The 18,072-nt window shown below is 49.7% G+C and overlaps 1 protein-coding gene across 1 annotated transcript; it reads right to left on the bottom strand.

The window, feature by feature from the left end:
* Positions 1–17: 17 nt before the first annotated feature.
* Positions 18–17,160, bottom strand: dact2 (dishevelled-binding antagonist of beta-catenin 2). Its single transcript, XM_085979496.1, has 4 exons — positions 16,665–17,160; positions 10,215–10,347; positions 4,523–4,816; positions 18–1,945 (listed from the first exon to the last, which is right to left on the bottom strand). The coding sequence occupies exons 1-4, from the start codon at positions 16,905–16,907 to the stop codon at positions 285–287; spliced, it is 2,331 nt and encodes a 776-aa protein (XP_085835622.1). The 5' UTR covers positions 16,908–17,160; the 3' UTR covers positions 18–284.
* Between the last annotated feature and the right edge of the window lie 912 nt (positions 17,161–18,072).

Genomic DNA, 18,072 nt, shown 5'->3' with positions numbered 1-18,072 from the left:
GAAGCAACGGGACCAAGTCCGATATCACAAGGGAGTATTTTTATTCATGTTGTCACACAATGCTCTTGCAACAGTTGAAATAGGAACATTAATTATTATACACAATAAAAAAGACAAGTTAGATAAGACTGGGCCCATGTAGTCACTTGTAGCAGGACCCCTGCCTTAACGCAAGGGTCATTTGCAGTTCATGACCAGACGTCGCTCTTTTTAAAAGGTAATTTCTTTTGTTTTTCGGGACAACAGTGTGCTGTCTCCCTGGGATACGCCTGGGGTTCACGCCCCTAAACCATGGTCATAACCTTTAAGGCCTCGGGTTGGAATCTCCGGATCTTTTTCTTCAGCGCCTTCGATGCCTTTATGCGGCAAATCCTGGCCTCGGAGCGGCGGCCCCGACCCGTTGCCAAATGCGACTCGGCCAAACCCGAGCCCTCAGGCCAGATGAGGGCGCTCCCGTCCGCCTGGTCCGCGCTCGGGCCGCCCTCGCTCCCGCTCCCCTCGCCGTCGCCAAAGCAGTTGGCCGTGTGGTCGCTGAGCTCGTCCCCGCTGCTCTCGGCGATGGTGGAGTGGAAGAGCGAGGCGCATTCAGCCGAGTACTCCGACTGGTCCGACTCGCTCTGGGCCCCCGGGTGGCTCCTCGGCGTCCGGCTGAAGCCCCTGGCACGCGCCGACCCGAGCCTCCCCGCCCTCTGCCGCTGGGCGCCGTAGCACAGCCGGCTGGCAGGGGCTCGGGAGAAGATCTCGACGGACGACAGCCACCGCCGCTGCTTGGCCTTTGTCCCTTCCTCGCCGGCCTTGAGGGCCCTGCAGAGGGCCGGGCTCCGGAACTCCAGCCCGTAACACGTGGGATGAAGACTGGACTCCGAGCATGACCGGCCCGGCGGTTCGGGGCCCGGCCCGGCGGCTGACATGACGCTGCTCCTGCAGGCGCGATCGCTGTCAGTGGGGGTTCCGAGAGCAGCGCCAGTTCGGGCAGGCAGCCGCTTGCCGGCCCGCGTAGTCTCGCTGCTCCTCCTCTTGATCTTCGCCACTCTGGTCTTGCCGCCGGCCGGCAGGATCTGCCCCCGTTGCCGGGACTCTGCGGGCACAAACTGGGCGTGCACGAAACCGCCCTTGGGCGAGGCCTCCCCGCCTCTCTTCGCCACGCCCCCCGACCTCTGGCTGGTCCTCAGAGGCGCCTCAGCGCCGGTTGCCGTGGGACCACTGCAGGACAGCCGGTTGGAACTGGGCTGCGTGGGTAGGCCCGAGCAGGCTCCTGAACCACCGGCCATGGGCAAGTCCTTCACCCCCGAACTGAACTGATGATCCCTGCTGGCGGCCTTGGACTCTTCCCCCAAGCGATTAGTCGAGGCTGGGATCGTCGAGCAGCCGGGCCCCGCCTGCCACCTCAATCTCGCGGTGACAGCGGTTTCTGCCGGGAGTCCTACATCTCTCCAGTTGTCGCCCCATCGCAGGACTGTGATCTTCTCAAGCTGCCGCCTCGCTGCATTGTTGTTACTGTTATTTTTCACGGCCTCGGCGGAGTGAAAGAGGTCCTTTTCTCGCGTCATGGCATTCGCGCTCCTTTCGGGGTCATGGTTCATGGCGGCCTTGCTGATCCCACCTGTGTGATGTTGGGTTAGTTTATTTACATAGCCAAGCCTGGTTTCAAGCGGGATTGGCCTACTGGCGGGATTAGGTGGCGTGGCACTAGTTAGGATGTGCCTGCTGTCCGCAATAAGCGCCTTCCCAGTCAGACCGAACAAAGGGCTCTGCAGAGCCACCGCGTGGAGGGGACTGGGGTAATTGTAAACATCACTGCTGTTCTTGGAGACCAGGTCGCATCGATACTTCTGATCTGCTATTCGGGGCTGGAGATTGCTATTGGAGCACACAGGCGGAAGCACTTTCGGATCAGGCGCTCCTCGAGGATCTCTTCGCGAGGGTACAAATCTCTCCAAGTCACCTGTATTGCGAATGAGAAGGAGAACAATACACGTCAGAATATTGGGAATCATTAGTTTGTCTGTCAGTCATGTCCCATCAGTCGGTGTATCTCCCCCACAGTCGGTGTATCTCCCCCACAGTCGGTGTATCTCCCCCACAGTCGGTGTATCTCCCCCACAGTCGGTGTATCTCCCCATTAGTCATATCCCCAGTCAGTCAGGATATCGAAGCTCTGATGATTTGCAGAGAGAGAGAGAGCGAGAGAGAGAAGAAGAAAAAGAATGAATGAGAGAACGAGAGGAAGGAAGGAAGAGAGGAAGGAAGGAAGGAGAAAACGAGAGGAAGGAAGGAAACATAGAAACATAGAAGATAGGAGCAGGAGTACACCATTCAGCCCCTCAAACCTGCTCCGCCATTTAATGAGATCATGGCTGATTATCCAAATTCAGTACCCTGTCCCTGCTTTCTCCCCATATCCCTTGATCCCCTTAGCCTTAAGAAATATATCCAACTCCTTCTTCAATATATTTAATGAATTGGCCTCAACTGCCTTCTGTGGTAGAGAATTCCACAGGTTCACCACTCTCCGGGTGAAGAAATTCTCCTCATCTCTGTCCTAAATGGCTTACCCCTTATCCTTAGACTGTGACCCCCTGGTTCTGGACTCCCCGACCATCGGGAACATCCTTCTAGTCTGTCTAGTTCTCTTAGAATTTTATAAGTTTCAATGAGATCCCCTCTCATTCTTCTAAACTCCAGCGAGTATAAGCCCAATCGACCCAATCTCTCCTCATACGTCATTCCTGCCATCCCAGGTATCAGTCTGGTGAATCTTCGCTGCACTCCCTCCATGGCAAGAACATCCTTCCTCAGATAAGGCGACCAAAACTGCACACAATACTCAAGGTGTGGTCTCACCAAGGCCCTGTACAACTGCAGCAAGACATCCTTGTTCCTGTACTCGAACCCTCTCGCTACGAAGGCCAACATACCATTTGCCTTCTTAACCGCCTGCTGCACTTGCATGCTTACCTTCAGCGACTGGTGCACAAGGACACCCAGGTCTCGTTGCACTTCCCCTTCTCCCAATCTATTGCCATTCAGATAATAATCTGCCTTCCTGTTTTTGCCACCAAAGTGGATAACCTCACATTTATCCACATTATACTGCTTCTGCCATGTTTCTGCCCAATCACCCAACCTGTCCAAGTCATCCTGGAGTTTCTGGAGGAAGGAAAGGAAGGAACGAGAGAGGAAGGAAGGAAGGAGAGGAAGAACTTGCATTGATCGAGCCTCTTTCTCAACCTCATAGCCTCGGGGTCCACCTCCGCTGATGGAAGTGCCTCAGAATTTAGCGGTGAGCAAATGTACATAAGGGCGGGTTTCCCAGTGTCTACCCCCGTCACCGAGCTTTGCGCGGCAGGAACACATATTGGGAATTTGGAGGGGGAGGGGTTACTGGGTCTGTGCAGGATTTTCCATTCATTAAATAGAAGCCTGAAGACACTTCTGGGAGCATAGTCGAAACCCACAAGAGCCTCGAAATTATGCTGCACGATAATTGAGTCAACCAGTTTAAAATGAGTAGGTTACTGCCTCCGGTAAAGTGATGGGGAGAGGAATTTCAAATGAACACACAAAGCGTTTACACGTAATTAGCCCACAGCCTATGCCTTCTGGGAGGCTGGGTGATGCAGACCTACTTTACCTGGTGGGACGTCTATGGATATAACGGGGGTGAAAATGCCCATATAATACAAGGCTTGAAGTCTGGGTCTTTGGGCAACACAGACCCTCAGTGTTCACTTCACCCAGTGGAGATGTGCAGAGATACACCCGAGTTCTTGGTGGTGGGGCTATACAGATCAGTAAGCCTGCACTTCGAAGAGCAGGAGCGTTCTTCCCCAGTGTCCTGGCCAATATTTATCCCTCAAATCAACATCACCAAAAAATAAAACAGATGATCTGGTCATCATTATCACATTGCTGTTTGTGGGAGCTTGCTGTGCGCGAACTGGCTGCTGCGTTTCCTACATTGGATTGGTCTCCTCAGAGCAGGGAAGGTTAAGGGGAGATTTAATAGAGGTGTTCAAAATTATGAAGGGGCTTTGATTGAGTAAATAAGGAGAAATTGTTTCCACTGGCAGGAGGGTCGGTAACCAGAGGTCACAGATTTAAGATAATTGGCAAAAAGCCAGGGGGGGAGGAGATGAGGAGAAATTGTTTTACGCAGCGAGTTGTTGTGATCTGGAATGCGCTGCCTGAAAGGGCGTTGGAAGCAGATTCAATAGGAACTTTCTAAAGGGAATGGGGTGAATACTTGAAGAGGAGAAATCTGCAGGGCTCTGGGGAAAGAGCAGGGGGGAGTGGGACTAATTGGAGAATCTTTCAACGAGCCGGCACAGGCATGATGGGCCGAATGGCCTCCTTCTGTGGTGTATGCTTCTATGATAACAGTGGCTGCACTTCAAATGTACTTCATTGGCTGTAAAGCGCTTTGGGACGTCCTGAGGTCTGTGAAAGGCGCTATAGAAATGCAAGTTCTCTCGTTCTTTCAGGGCAACATTGCACGTGTAAGAGGGAGCGGCAACACTACCTGTAGAAACCGGTCTCGGCCTGGGTACTCCTGGTTTTCCGCTGGTAAAGGCGAGCACCGGTTCGGCAGTGGTTTTGATCCCTCGCCCAGGTCGCTTGCCAGGCCCTTGCTGCTTGAAGGCTGCCGACTGCACGGTGGTCTCATCGACAGACCGAGGGCGGTAGCCCGACTTGCTGGCCTTGGCCTCAGCCGAGTAGAGCAGGCTGCTCTGGGAGGACGACATACACTCGCTGTACATGGACGTGCAGGAGTTGGACAGGGAGCAGGATCCTCCATCGCTGAGCTCGTAAAACCCTGTGGATCAGAAACACAAGAACATTTAGACGCTACCCATTAGACGCACCAAATTGATTAATAAGCGTTGCACAACGCCACAGAAAGCGAAATACTGCGGATTGCTGGACACTGTGGAAAGACACAGAGAGAGACAGAGAGAGATACACAGAGAAACGAGACAGCGAGAGAGACACAAAGAGAGAGACACAGAGAAACGAGACAGAGAGAGAGAGACAGAGAGACGAGACAGAGAGAGACAGAGAGAGAGACACAGAGAAACGAGACAGAGAGAGAGACAGAGAGAGAGACACAGAGAGAGAGACACAGAGAGAGAGAGACACAGAGAGAGAGACACAGAGACAGAGAGACGAGACAGAGAGAGAGACACAGAGAAACGAGACAGAGAGAGAGACACAAAGAGAGAGACACAGAGAAACGAGACAGAGAGAGAGACACAGAGAAACGAGACAGAGAGACGAGACAGAGAGAGACAGAGAGAGAGACACAGAGAAACGAGACAGAGAGAGAGACAGAGAGACGAGACAGAGAGAGACACAGAGAGACGAGACAGAGAGAGACACAGAGAGAGAGAGACGAGACAGAGAGAGAGGCACAGAGAAACGAGACAGAGACAGACAGAGAGACACAGAGAGAGAGACACAGAGAGAGAGACAGAGAGAGAGACAGAGAGAGGGACGAGACAGAGAGATGAGACAGAGAGAGAGACAGAGAGAGAGACAGAGAGAGAGACAGAGGGAGAGACGAGACAGAGAGACGAGACAGAGAGACGAGACAGAGAGACACAGAGAGACGAGACAGAGAGAGAGAGACAGAGAGAGAGAGAGAAAGACAGAGAGAGAGACAGAGAGAGAGAGACAGAGAGAGAGAGACAGAGAGAGAGAGACAGAGAGAGGCGAGACAGAGAGAGAGGGACGAAACAGAGAGAGAGAGAGGGACGAGACAGAGAGACGAGACAGAGAGACAACGTTTCAGGTCAATGACCTTTTAATGACCAGCGCTGGAAGATGTTAGTGACGGACAGCTTTTAAGCAAAGACCGTCAAGGAAAAGGGGAGGCAGGGAAAGAACAAAAGGGAGAGAGGTCTGTGGTGGGGTGGAGGGCAGGAGTGATTAAAATGCCACACTTTTAAGTGGAACACTCTCCATAGATTGCCTAATGTTAAGGGCTCCCTTCCCCCAGTCCATAAATGACCCGATTTATTCGGGATCGCTCCATGCCTGGATTTGGAAGCACACCCTCCGGGGTTACTAGCCCGCTACCATAACCACCAGGCTACTGTATCCTTAGTGATGGTCACTAAAATGTAACGACTAGCACCAACTGTTTCTCACTGGTGCTGAACTGGAAGTGACGAGTATAAAGTACAGTAGACACAGAGGATGCTGTAAGAGGTTTGCAAAAGAATTTGGGTCGTTTTTGCTTTCGGGATAGAAATATGTAACGCTGAGAAATGTAAAAGTATTATTCAGAATTTTACAGCACAGAAGCAGGCCATTCGGCCTAACTGGTCTGTGCCGGTGTTTTATGCTCCACACGAGCCTCCTCCCACCCCCTCTTCATCTCACCCCATCAACATTACACGCTGGTGGAAAGATTTTAGGGAATTGAATCGAATCGTCACTGGGAGAATTGCCAAGATAGACAACGTCATCTTCAATCGAATTCAGGGAAACAGCCTGAACCGCTGAATGCAAGTGTACGGAAGACACGCTGAGGTCTTGCAATGCACCCAGACCAGGCGGAGAGGGCCTCACTCAGTTTGGCCGCCACCTCATTACATAAACTTGCATTAGACAGACTGCAGGCAAGAGCGAGATTGATCCCAAGGATAAGGAGGAGAGACCAGAGAAGTTTAAACTTTTGCAGCCTTGGATGTCAATTAAAAAGGGAGGGACCTCACTGAAGTATATAAAGTATGGAATGGTATAGAGAAGATAAACCCTGAATATTATGATAGGGATTATGCTAGAACTTTATAAATCACTGGTTAGGCCTCAGCTGGAGCATTGTGGGCAGTTCTGGGCCCCACACTTCAGGAAAGATGTAAAGGCCTTGGAAAGGGTAACAGAGGAGGTTTAACTAGGATGTTACCAGGGATGAGGGACTTCAGTTATGAGGAAAGGTTGGAAAAGTTAGGACTGTTCTCCTGGGAACAGAGAAGGTTCAAAGGTGACCCAATAGAGGTTTTCAGGATGATGAGAGGTTTTGATAAGAGTAGATGGAGAAAAACTACTCCCTCTGGTGAGTGGGTCAATAACCAGAGGTCACAGATTCAAAATCATTGGAAAAAGATCTCGAGGGGAGAGGAGGAGAAATTTTTCACTCAGAGAGTTGTCAGGATCTGGAACGCTCGACCTGAAAAGGTGGTGGAAAATAACTTTAAAAGGTTGTTGGACAAGTACTTGAGGATGAGGAGCCGACAGGGTCACGGACAAAACGCGGGGGATGTTGGACTGAGCACGACTGCTCAAAGAGCCAGCACAGGCCCGACGGGCCGAATGGCCTCCTTCTGTGCTGCAAGTTTCTAATGATTCTACGGTTCCTTCAGAGTCGGAGTCAGCCAAGGAGATAGGACATCAAGAGAAAATCAGAACATCGGGAGGAAACGTCATTTCCTCCGAGAGCGATGGTGATTGGAAGAAGCGACCGTGGAAGGTAGAAGATATAATTGATGCACTAACATTGGGGTTAATCAAAGAACAATTAGAAGCCATAAGGAGAGTTAAAGTACAAGAGGGATGTGCTTTGACGGGACAATACCACACAGGCTGGGACCCCAATTGAGTCTAGGCTTAAACTGGCTTGTTGAACGCGAGATGTGGCTCTCCAAGTAAAAGGCACTGACTGTTACTATAAATCTTGTGCACACGACAATGTCGTACGTTAGGTCTGCTAACAAAACAGAAAGAATGGCCGGCTGTTCTGCTGCTTGAGTGAGTCTGTCAGGCAGGAATCTGCCTGGCTGGAGGGCGAAAGCATTAGGATCACTCTGTGTGTCTGAGGCTCACTACCCAAAGCGAAAGGGACTTAATGGCGTCTCGAAGCACGAGAGAAACCTTAAAATAGAAACCGCTCTTAGGCTGCACTTACAGCAATGGCGTTATTGATAATATGACTGAGCTGCCACTGGAACCCACAGGCAGCAGCAAGACAGACATCTGGGCGGACCGTTCGAAACTGCAGCCTATAGAACAGGCCGTGAGATACTATTGTGGAAGCACAGCGGGACAAGGAACCCGATACAAATGCATTAAGCATTTGTACGATTAGATTGCGCTGTGCAGCTTCCAGGCTTACATCATGCTGCTGCGCTATGTATTCAACAGAGGGAGTCTAGTCCTGGGGCGATTGTTAATATTCATTCGGTAAGGTGCTAAGCTAAGCCAGCACTAAGCTGATGGTCTACAGAGCAGCAGTGATACCCGCCCTGCTGTATGCCTCAGAGACAAGGACCATGTACAGCAGGCACCTCAAAGCACTGGAGAGGTACCACCAACGCTGCCTCCGCAAGATCCTGCAAATCCATTGGCAGGATAGGCGCACCAACGTCGGTGTTCTCACTCAGGCCAACATCCCCAGCATCGAAGCTTTGATCACGCTCGATCAGCTCCGATGGACGGGTCACATCGTCCGCATGCCCGATACCAGACTCCCAAAACAAGCGCTCTACTCGGAGCTCCGACACGGCAAGGGAGCCCCAGGTGGGCAGAGGAAATGTTTCAAGGACACCCTCAAAGCCTCCTTGAAAAAGTGCAACATCCCCACCGACACCTGGGAATCCCTGGCCCAAGACCGCACAAAGTGGAGGAGAAGCATCCGGGAAGGCGCCGAACACCTTGAGTCTCTTCGCCGGGAGCAAGCGGAAGCCAAGCCCAGGCAGCGCAAGGAGCGCACGTCAACCCAAGCACCCCACCCACCCGCCCCTTCAACCACCGTCTGCCCCACCTGTGACAGAGACTGTAGGTCCCGCATTGGGCTCATCAGTCACCTGAGAACTCATATTTAATGTGGAAGCAAGTCATCCTCGGTTCCCGAGGGATTGCCTAAGAAGAAGGAGAAGAAGGTGCCTGGCTGAATTGTAGAGGATAAACAAGCAAGAGCGTGGTCATCGAGACAGGATCTGACAGGGATCAAGCATGGGAGATGGTAACTTTGTAAAAGGACCGGTCCATTATATTCAAATCCAGTTCCACTCACATAAAAGAATGAGATTACATAGAATTTACGGCACAGGCAGAGGCCATTCGGCCCAACAGGTATATGCCAGTGTTTATGCTCCACACAAGCCTCCTCCCAACCTATCACCATAAACATCTGTTACTTTGCCCCCTCATATACTTATCTAGCTTCCCCTTAAATGCATCTATGCTATTCCATGTGGTAGCAAGTTCCCCATTCTCACCACTCTCTGAGAACGTTTCTCCTGATTGGATTTATTAGTGATATATCTTATATTTATGGCCCCTAGTTTTGGACTCACCCAGAAGTGGACACAAGTGGAAACATCTTCTCTACATTTACCGTATCAAATCCTTTCATAATTTTTCACCACACAGTCAGAGGGTAAATAATTGCCAATGGCAGTACATAAATGGCCACTGTCAGATGCCATGTGCAGCTATTCATTCAGACCCACGAGTACTCAGCCCACGAGCACTCAGTCATTTGATTGGCACCCCATCCATCACCTTAAACATTCACTCCCTCCACTACTGGCGCACCGTGGCTGCAGTGTGTACCATCTACAGGATGCACTGCAGCAACTCGCCAAGGCTTCTTGGGCAGCACCTCCCAAACCCGCGACCTCTTCCACCTAGAAGGACAAGGGCAGCAGGTACGTGGGGAACACCTCCACCTCCAAGTTCCCCTCCAAGTCACACACCATCCTGACCCATCGCTGGGTCAAAATCCTGGAACTCCCTCCCTAACAGCACTGTGGGAGTACCTTCACCACACGGACTGCAGCGGTTCAAGAAGGCGGCTCACCACCACCTTCTCAAGGGCAACTAGGGATGGGCAATAAATGTTGGCCTTGCCAGCGACGCCTATATCCAAGAAAGAATATCCTGTACATGACAACAACATAGGTTGCGCATCGCTGGTCTGTAGATACCTCGTCCTGACATAAAAGAAGGCATCTGACCAGCAAATGGAAGTCAAAATCAGGATAGATTTTTGTTAGGCTTGGGTATTAAGGGATACGGAACCAAGACGGGTAGATGGGAGTTAAGATACAGATCAGCCACGATCTAACTGAATGGCGGAACAGGCTCAATGGAGCTGAATGGCTTAATCCTGTTCCTATGAGCATGCACAGTTATGTGGTCTGCCCCACTGTGTAAAGCCCCAACACGACCAGCTCCACAACAAAAAGCTGCCGCCCGTCAAACGTTACCTGAACTCGGCCTGCTGTCACTCTCTAGCTGCTCGGTGGAAGCCTTGTTCACGTCGAGCTTGAGTTCGCTGATTTGTCGGTCCAGGTGTTGCAGATGAGTTTTCAGCCCCGCATCTTGTTTTCTTAAATGTGACTGGAAAGCAAACAAGGTGCTGTTTACACAGAAAACCAGAAAGGCAAATTTAAAACAATGTATTCTTGACATTCGGCTGGGCCATGGTTTATCTAGAAATACTTGGAGCTTGGGGGTCCCCTCAGCATCAAAGGCACACAGGTTCCATGCTTGTGTGGGCTGCCATCAGCTTCGTAAAGCTAAGCGGAGATGAGGGCGGCCACTCAGCCCATCTAACCATAGGGTAACCATAGTTCCCCCATCATGGCATCTAACTGTCTCTGGAGTGACTCTATAGAGTTTTTGTCTCTAGTACTCTTCCCATTAAAACTAAAATGGCAGAGCCCATTCCCTCCCTTTCACCTATGACAATCGTGGGACTCTGGACTTGCAAGGCAGAGAGAAAGGTAAACGGGAGAGACAGACGTTCACAGAGGTCATGAAACCCTGCTTCACCATAGCTCCCCACCACCCCCCACCACTTTATATTTAAAAAAAGACTTGCATTTATATAGCGCTTTTACACAACTTCAGGACGTCCCAAAGCACTTTACAGCCAATTAAGTACTTTTGAAGTGTAGGAAACGCGGCAGCCAATTTGCGCACAGCAAGCTCCCGCAAACAGCAATGTGATAATGACCAGCTCATCTGTTTTCAGTGATGTTGGTTGAAGGATAATTATTGACCAGGGCACCAGGGAGAACTTCCCTGCTCCTCTTCGAGTGCCACTGGATCTTTTACGTCTAACTGAAAGGGTAGGCGAGGTCACGGTTTAACGTCTCGTCCGAAAGACGGCACCTCCAACAGTGCAGCACTCCCTCAGCACTGCACTGGGAGTGTCAGCCTAGATTTTTGTGCTCAAGTCTCTGGAGTGGGACTTGAACCCACAACCTTCTGACTCAGGAGGTGAGAGTGCCACCCACTGAGCCACGGCCGACACTTTGCATAGAACATGTATGGGGTCCGTTTCGGCACAGAGGTGGCGACTGAACACAGGTCCTTCCTGATCTGTACAGCTGAGTCCACGGGGAAACACGTTTACCAACTGAGTATTCAAGCGAGCTTATTGTTTAAAAAAATTAACTAATTGTGTATCTCTTTTTCCTAGATGAAACTACCCAGTGAGAAGGAAGAGAGAGATGGAGTTACCTCCTGGAATGACAGAGTCTGAAGTGATTTATTTTTGGTGTGTCTGTTTAGTTTCGCAATGACCCGAATCCACTTCAAAAACTGACTAATGCACAGCCAAAGCATCTTGAAGTCTAGGCTTTCTTGATTAATGGCAGCAGGTCACAAAACCTGTCCTGAAGATATACAGCGGTCATTGATAATTTAGTACGTCACAAAGATCTCATTTCAGTCATTTCAAGAAAAACAAAGACATTAATCGTGATTATGTGATGCAAGTATTTGGTTTCCTATAATTCTAGCTTTCATAAGGTGCCCAGAGAGAGAAAGCCACACACAGCAGTTAAAAACTGACAGGAGGAAGATGAAAGGAAAGAAAAAAAATTTGTCCGCGTGACCTACGACCTAGTCACGCTCCAGGTTTTGAAGAAAATGAGCATCAATGTTGTGTTTTCTTTCACACATTGATGGTGCCCATCATTTCTCACTGGAATCATACAGCACAGAAGGAGGAGGCCATTCGGCCCAGCGTGCCTGTGCCGGTTCTGTGAAAGAGCTATCATTAATTAGTCCCACTTACCAGCTCTTTCCCAATAGCCCTGCAAATTTTTGTTTTTCAAGTATGTATCCAATTCCCTTTAAAAGTTACTATTGAATCTGCTTCCACCGCCCTTTCAGGCAGCGCGCTCGTCATTATAACTCGCTGCGTAGAAAGAATTCCTCATCTCCCCTGATCTTGGTTCTTTTGCCAATGCCCTTAAATCTGGGTCCTCTGGTTACCGACCCTCCTGCCAACATAAACAGTTCCTCCCTATCTACTCTGTCAAAACCCCTCATAATTTTGAATGCCCGCTGACGTAAGAAAACGACTAGGCACTTGGTCGAAGTATTAAACAAGGCTTTAATCAACTGTTTTTCAACATGGCGTTCTAGTTGTGTCCTTCACTAGTTCCTGTTAAAGAATGTCCTGAGCAAGCTGGGCCCGTGCCCGAGTATTTATACTCTCCCTGGACAGCGCCACCAGCAGGCCGCCCAGTATCATTTCATAAGTCATTTTCACATGAATGACAAGGTTCATGTCACCCTCTATCAAATCTCCCTTTAACCTTCTCCGCTCTGAGGAGAGCAACCCCAGCTTCTCCAGTCACTCATGCCAGACTTTGTGTTTCACCTTTACTTCTGGCGTCCAGCTCCCCTGCTTGCTCAGTTGGGAAAGGCATTGGGGGGGGTGCGGGTGATACCTGAGCCCATGCGGGCCAGAAAGCTCCAGGCTCATTCCCCCCGCCGGGGCAGAGGTAGCGGTTAGAGGGGGCGCCACAGTCCCCAGGGCTAGGCGGGAGGCACCAGCAGCTCACACTCTTGACTGCTATCTGGTGACGACCTGCTAGCAAGTGCGCGTGCGTCAGGTGAGGGCAAGATCAGGCTCGGCTGTGACGCCCACCACGGTCAAACAGCCCACTATCACGATGTACAGATACAAAATGGCCACTTGGGAGAGACACCCACAGCATGGGAGCCTGACATGAGTCCACACTGTCAGGACATGAGGGGGGGAAATAATTTTTTTTTTTAAATAAAGAGCACTGGTGCCACACCAAAGGTTTTGGTGCATGGTGTCAAAGGTCAGACTAACTTGTGCAAGCAAGTTCATGTCAAGTAGAACCACAGCCATGAAAGGTGGTCTTCCTTCCTATCACTTAGTGCCAACAGCCATTGCTAAGCTCCCCCTGAATGTAAAAGATCCCATGGCACTATTTTGAAGAAGAGCAGGGGAGTTTTCCCCGGTGTCCTGGCCAATATTTATTCCTCAATCAACATCACTAAAACAGATTATCTGGTCAATATCACATTGCTGTTTGTGGGAGCTTGCTGTGCACAAATTGGCTGCTGTGTTTCCTACATTACAACAGTGACTCCACTTCAAAAAGTACTTCATTGGCTGTAAGGCACTTCGGGACATCCTGAGGTCATGAAAGACGCTATATAAATGCAAGTCTTTCTTTGTTAAGTGACATCAAGGGGAAAGAGGAAGTGTGAGGACTGCTGGTGAGGACATGATCACTCGGGAGATGCCCCTGCAGTCGAATAACAACAACACTTAACAGTCCCGACTCACTCAGGTAAGGTACCAGAGGGTGAGTAGCGCCATCAAGCAGCATAAATCAGCTCCTTTAGGAAAGGCGAAAGGGAGAAAACTGTCCGAAAGTGCTGTGTAACCGGGCTAAATACTACGGAACAAAGAGGAAATGGCACCTTTAAGAAGCATGTTACGCTGATCTATGAATGGATAGGTGTCCTCACAACCTGGAAACGCACAATTATTTGGGACTTGCCAACCGACAGCTTTTTAATCAGGCAAACCCAGCCGAGGAGGAGGCTCGTCTTAAAGGCAATTGTTCCCTGTCTGCCTTTAATTAACAGGTACGGCCACTGTTTACCGAGGTCACTGCCTCCACTTCAATGCCCCATTCTTCTCAAAGAGGATTCCTCCTTTTGTTTGATTTCCTAAACATCTTTATCTTATCTTTTTGTCTATTGCTAAAGCAGCCTTCAGTGAACAGCCATTCCCCAGACGCTTTGAAATATTTCACTCCCTCCCAGTTAAATTGGTCGTATTCACCGTTTCCCTCTGTGATTTTTTTTTTGGGCGGGCTATTCAAAATTCCGCACACGTGCGTTTTTTTCTATTTAAAAGCTGGCACACCGGCTGCGCGGAACCTGTAGCACGCTGTGTGACCATGCAGCTTATTAGGGATCATTGGTCACATTGCGCCCTACTGAGGAAGTGCTGCACTGTTGGAGGTGCCGTCCTTCGGATGAGAAACATAGAAGATAGGAGCAGGAGTAGGCCATTCGGCCCCTCGACCTGCTCTGCCATTCAATGAGATCATGGCTGATCATCCAAATTCAGTACCCTGTCCCTGCCTTCTCCCCATATCCCTTGATCCCTTTAGCCTTAAGAAATATATCTAACTCCTTCTTGAATATATTTAATGAATTGGCCTCCACTGCCTTCTGTGGTAGAGAATTCCACAGGTTCACCACTCTCTGGGTGAAGAAATTCCTCCTCATCTCTGTCCTAAATGGCTTACCCCTTATCCTTAGACTGTGACTCCTGGTTCTGGACTCCCCGGCCATCGGGAACATCCTTCCTGCATCTAGCCTGTCTAGTCCTGTTAGAGTCTGTCTAGTCCTGTTAGAGACGTTAAACGGAGGCCCCCACCTGCTCTCTCAGGTGGATGTAAAAGATCCCACTGCACTATTTTGAAGAAGAGCAGGGAAACTATCACCGGTGCCCCGATCAATATTTATCCCTCAACCAACATCACTAAATCAGATCATCTGGTCACTATCACACTGCTGTTTGTGGGAGCTTGCTGTGCGCAAACTGCCCGTCGCGTTTCCTACATTACAACAGTGACCACACTTCAAAAAGTACTTCATTGGCTGTAAAGCGCTTTGGGGCGTCCCGAGGTCATGAAAGGCGCTATATAAATGCAAGTCTTTCTTTTTACAAGCAAACAATCGGAAATATGATTCAGGCTTTTAGAGTGGATTAAAAGTGTTTGGCAAAAACTTTTGGGGTTTGGTCATTTGAATCCCAAGACTATGGGCAGCTGGCATGTGGTTGGTGGAATTGGTTGAGATGTCCCTTTGGGGAGGATTGAGAAGAGGGGAGGGGGAGCTGTGGGGGGGGGGGGGGGACAAAAGGAATGCACATCTGCAATGAATGAGCAGTGAGCAGCTCACCACCGGAGCAGCAGCAGCCCAAAGAGCAATTGTCACAGGGGAGCGGGGATCGGAGCTGGGAGACGACCTGCCCAGTTTTCACACCCAGCTGATGAGCTGTTGATGTTTTAAGTGTGGACAGACGGGGATGGGGGGGGGGATGTGTATCCCGTTCGATGTGGATTGAGGCTTGACGGCACTTTGAATGAGCCTCGAAACACCACGCCAAGCACAGGGACTGTTCAACCAAGGGGTGAATGACCCGGGGGGGAGGAGGAGTGGGGGGGGGGGGAAGGAGGAGAAGGGAGGAGGAGGAGTGGGGGGGGGGGGGGAAGGAGGAGAAGGGAGGAGGAGGAGTGGGGGGGGGGAAGGAGGAGAAGGGGGGAGGAGGAGAAGGGGGGAGGAGAAGGGAGGGGGGAGAGGGGGAGGGAGGAGGAGAGGGGGGAGCTCTCCCTCGAGGGACTCTTTCACGATTTTAATCCGGGACTAATTTTTTTAAACCAAAAAACGATGAATGTTTTATTTATGGTTAACCTTTGACTTGTGAACTTGTAAAATAAAAGAAAAAAACAGGGCACAAATGATCGTGAGTGGACGAGATTGAGGGACCTGGAAAGGAATTTACAACGTTTCTGAGTCTTAACTTCATTCACGATTTGCGGCGAAATATTCATCAAGAATTAACTGTTCATGTATATAAATAAAATTCTTCTATATATGCATGTATAAATCCTTATACATGTATATACACCCCTCTATTTAATCCGAAAAAATTCAGAGAACCGTTAAATATATACAAGTATAACCCTTATATAACATAAACTCTTGAACATAGAAATCTTAAATAGTTATTTGTAAAAAAAATCTTAAACATTATGGAACTCTTAAATACACATAGAAATAATTCTTAAATATATGTATGTATAACTCTTAAAACAGATTGTTGGAACCCTTAAATACACCTACATAACCCTTAGCGGCATGACTAATACCTAAATATATAGCATATATATATTCCTTAAACATATACAAGTCCGTTAGAATTATACATTGCATTTTATTACAGCAGTGACTCCGCTTCAAACGCGCTTTGAGACGTCCGGCGGTCGTGAAAGGCGCTATAGAAATGCAAGCCTTTCGTTTCTGTGTATATCCACAGCAACCATTGGCAAAACACAAATATATATGTAAGCCGAGAAGACCTGGGTGTTTTTAGTTAAGCAATACAACCCCATTGGCCCCTTCAGAGCAACAACTCGTTAAAAGTTGCTGATTTCTTTTAAATATAGGATCGGGGTCATGCTCTTCAGTATCAACAAGGAGAAACATCACAACTGATGACTGGGAAATGAATCACACGATGCTATTTGTGGTTAAAACACTATTAAGTAGCAGCTGTCAGGCCAGAAGGTATTTCTGGCGGTGGGTTTGAGGAGGGAGTCCCTTGTTGTGGAAGGCTGGGGTGGGGGGGGGTTCCTTACCAATTGATGCTTCAGGGCGCTCAGGGTGGCTTCCAGCCGCTGCTCCTCCGTGTTGCTCTCCCTGCAGCCCTCGTCCCGGCCGCAGTCCGCCTGCAGGGCCCCGTTCACCAGCTCCCTCTGCCTCTGCTTCAGCAGCTCCAGCTCCTGCAGTCCGGCCAGTGCTGCCCGCAGCCTCTCGCCGGCCCTGCAGCGGTCGAAGGCGGCCGAAGGAGCAGGGATGGGTCCGTGCTTCCTATTCAGCATCGTGCATTGGGCACTCAGTCCCTCTCCTGAGCTTGGCAGGGTCTCCCCCCCGCAATTCCCCTCCGCCCTTTCACTGTTAGGACGGGACGAAATGGTCAGGTTCAGTGGCCAGAGAGAGACAGAGAAAGGCTGATTGAGTGTCTTACACAGAGGGAGCTGATTCAATGGACACAGTAGGGAGGAAGAGCAAATATTTAACACTTCAATCCCAACGTGTTTGCTACCAAACTGAGCCCCAAACCACCTGCTCAGAGCAATCTCCCTCAGATCATCTCTGCCCTCCCCCAGCCCCTGTCCTAAAATCATAAGCCAGCCTTCAATTGGTGAGACTGGATTTACACCCTAATCGTCATCAGCTCCTGGGACGTGCCCATTCACTTCGGAAATCCGAGTGCTGCTTTGCAAATGCGTCCCATTTAAATCTAAAAATATGCTTAAGATAAAGGCAGCAAAGGCACTTCCCCCCTGCTCAATGCACAACAGTCCCTGAGGGAATACAGCCACCCATTTATTCCAGGATTCCCTTCCTGCACAGTCCCGGTACCTTTCCATCTCATTTCCTGGATCTCAAACTCAAACCTCTCGCCCACTCCCCCCACCCCCTTTCTCCCCCCGCACCCCCAAGGTTAACTTTCCCTGGAGGAGATTTTTTTCTTAAGGTAGAGCTTGGTTAGGATATGGAATGCCCGACAGGGCTGAAAGCAGAATCAGTGGTAGCTTTTACAGAATAACAACAGGAAAACGCTGGAAAAACTCAGCGTGCCAGGCAGCATCCGTGGAGAGAGAAACAGAGTTAACGTTTCAGGTCGAAGACCTTTCGCTATTTTGCTAGTGTAGTAGCTTTTACATAGATGGGAAATAGATTTTTTTTAAAGAAAAAACTTGCATTTATATAGCGCCTTTCATGACTAACCAGACATCCCAAAGCGCTTCACAGCCAATGAAGTAACATAGAAACATAGAAGATAGGAGCAGGAGTAGGCCATTCGGCCCCTCGAGCCTGCTCCACCATTCAGTGAGATCATGGCTGATCATCCAAATTCAGTACCCTGTCCCTGCTTTCTCCCCATATCCCTTGATCCCTTTAGCCTTAAGAAATATATCCAACTCCTTCTTGAATATATTTAATGAATTGGCCTCAACTGCCTTCTGTGGTAGAGAATTC

The sequence above is a fragment of the Somniosus microcephalus genome, chromosome 3 (assembly GCF_052327205.1).
Source record: "Somniosus microcephalus isolate GS21.2 chromosome 3, FLI_Smic_1.0, whole genome shotgun sequence".
Classification (NCBI taxonomy): domain Eukaryota; kingdom Metazoa; phylum Chordata; class Chondrichthyes; order Squaliformes; family Somniosidae; genus Somniosus; species Somniosus microcephalus.
The sequence above is the reverse complement of the archived record's forward strand: the minus strand, read 5'-3'. Positions and strand labels throughout refer to the sequence as shown.

Coding starts and splice junctions, on each gene's coding strand:
- dact2 (XM_085979496.1), bottom strand. CDS start 16,907: ATGCTGAATAGGAAGCACGGACCCATCCCTGCTCCTTCGGCCGCCTTC. Junction 10,348..16,664: donor GCGCCCTGAAGCATCAATTG/GTAAGGAACCCC, acceptor TTTGCTTTCCAG/TCACATTTAAGAAAACAAGA. Junction 1,946..4,522: donor GCCGAGACCGGTTTCTACAG/GTAGTGTTGCCG, acceptor TTCGCAATACAG/GTGACTTGGAGAGATTTGTA.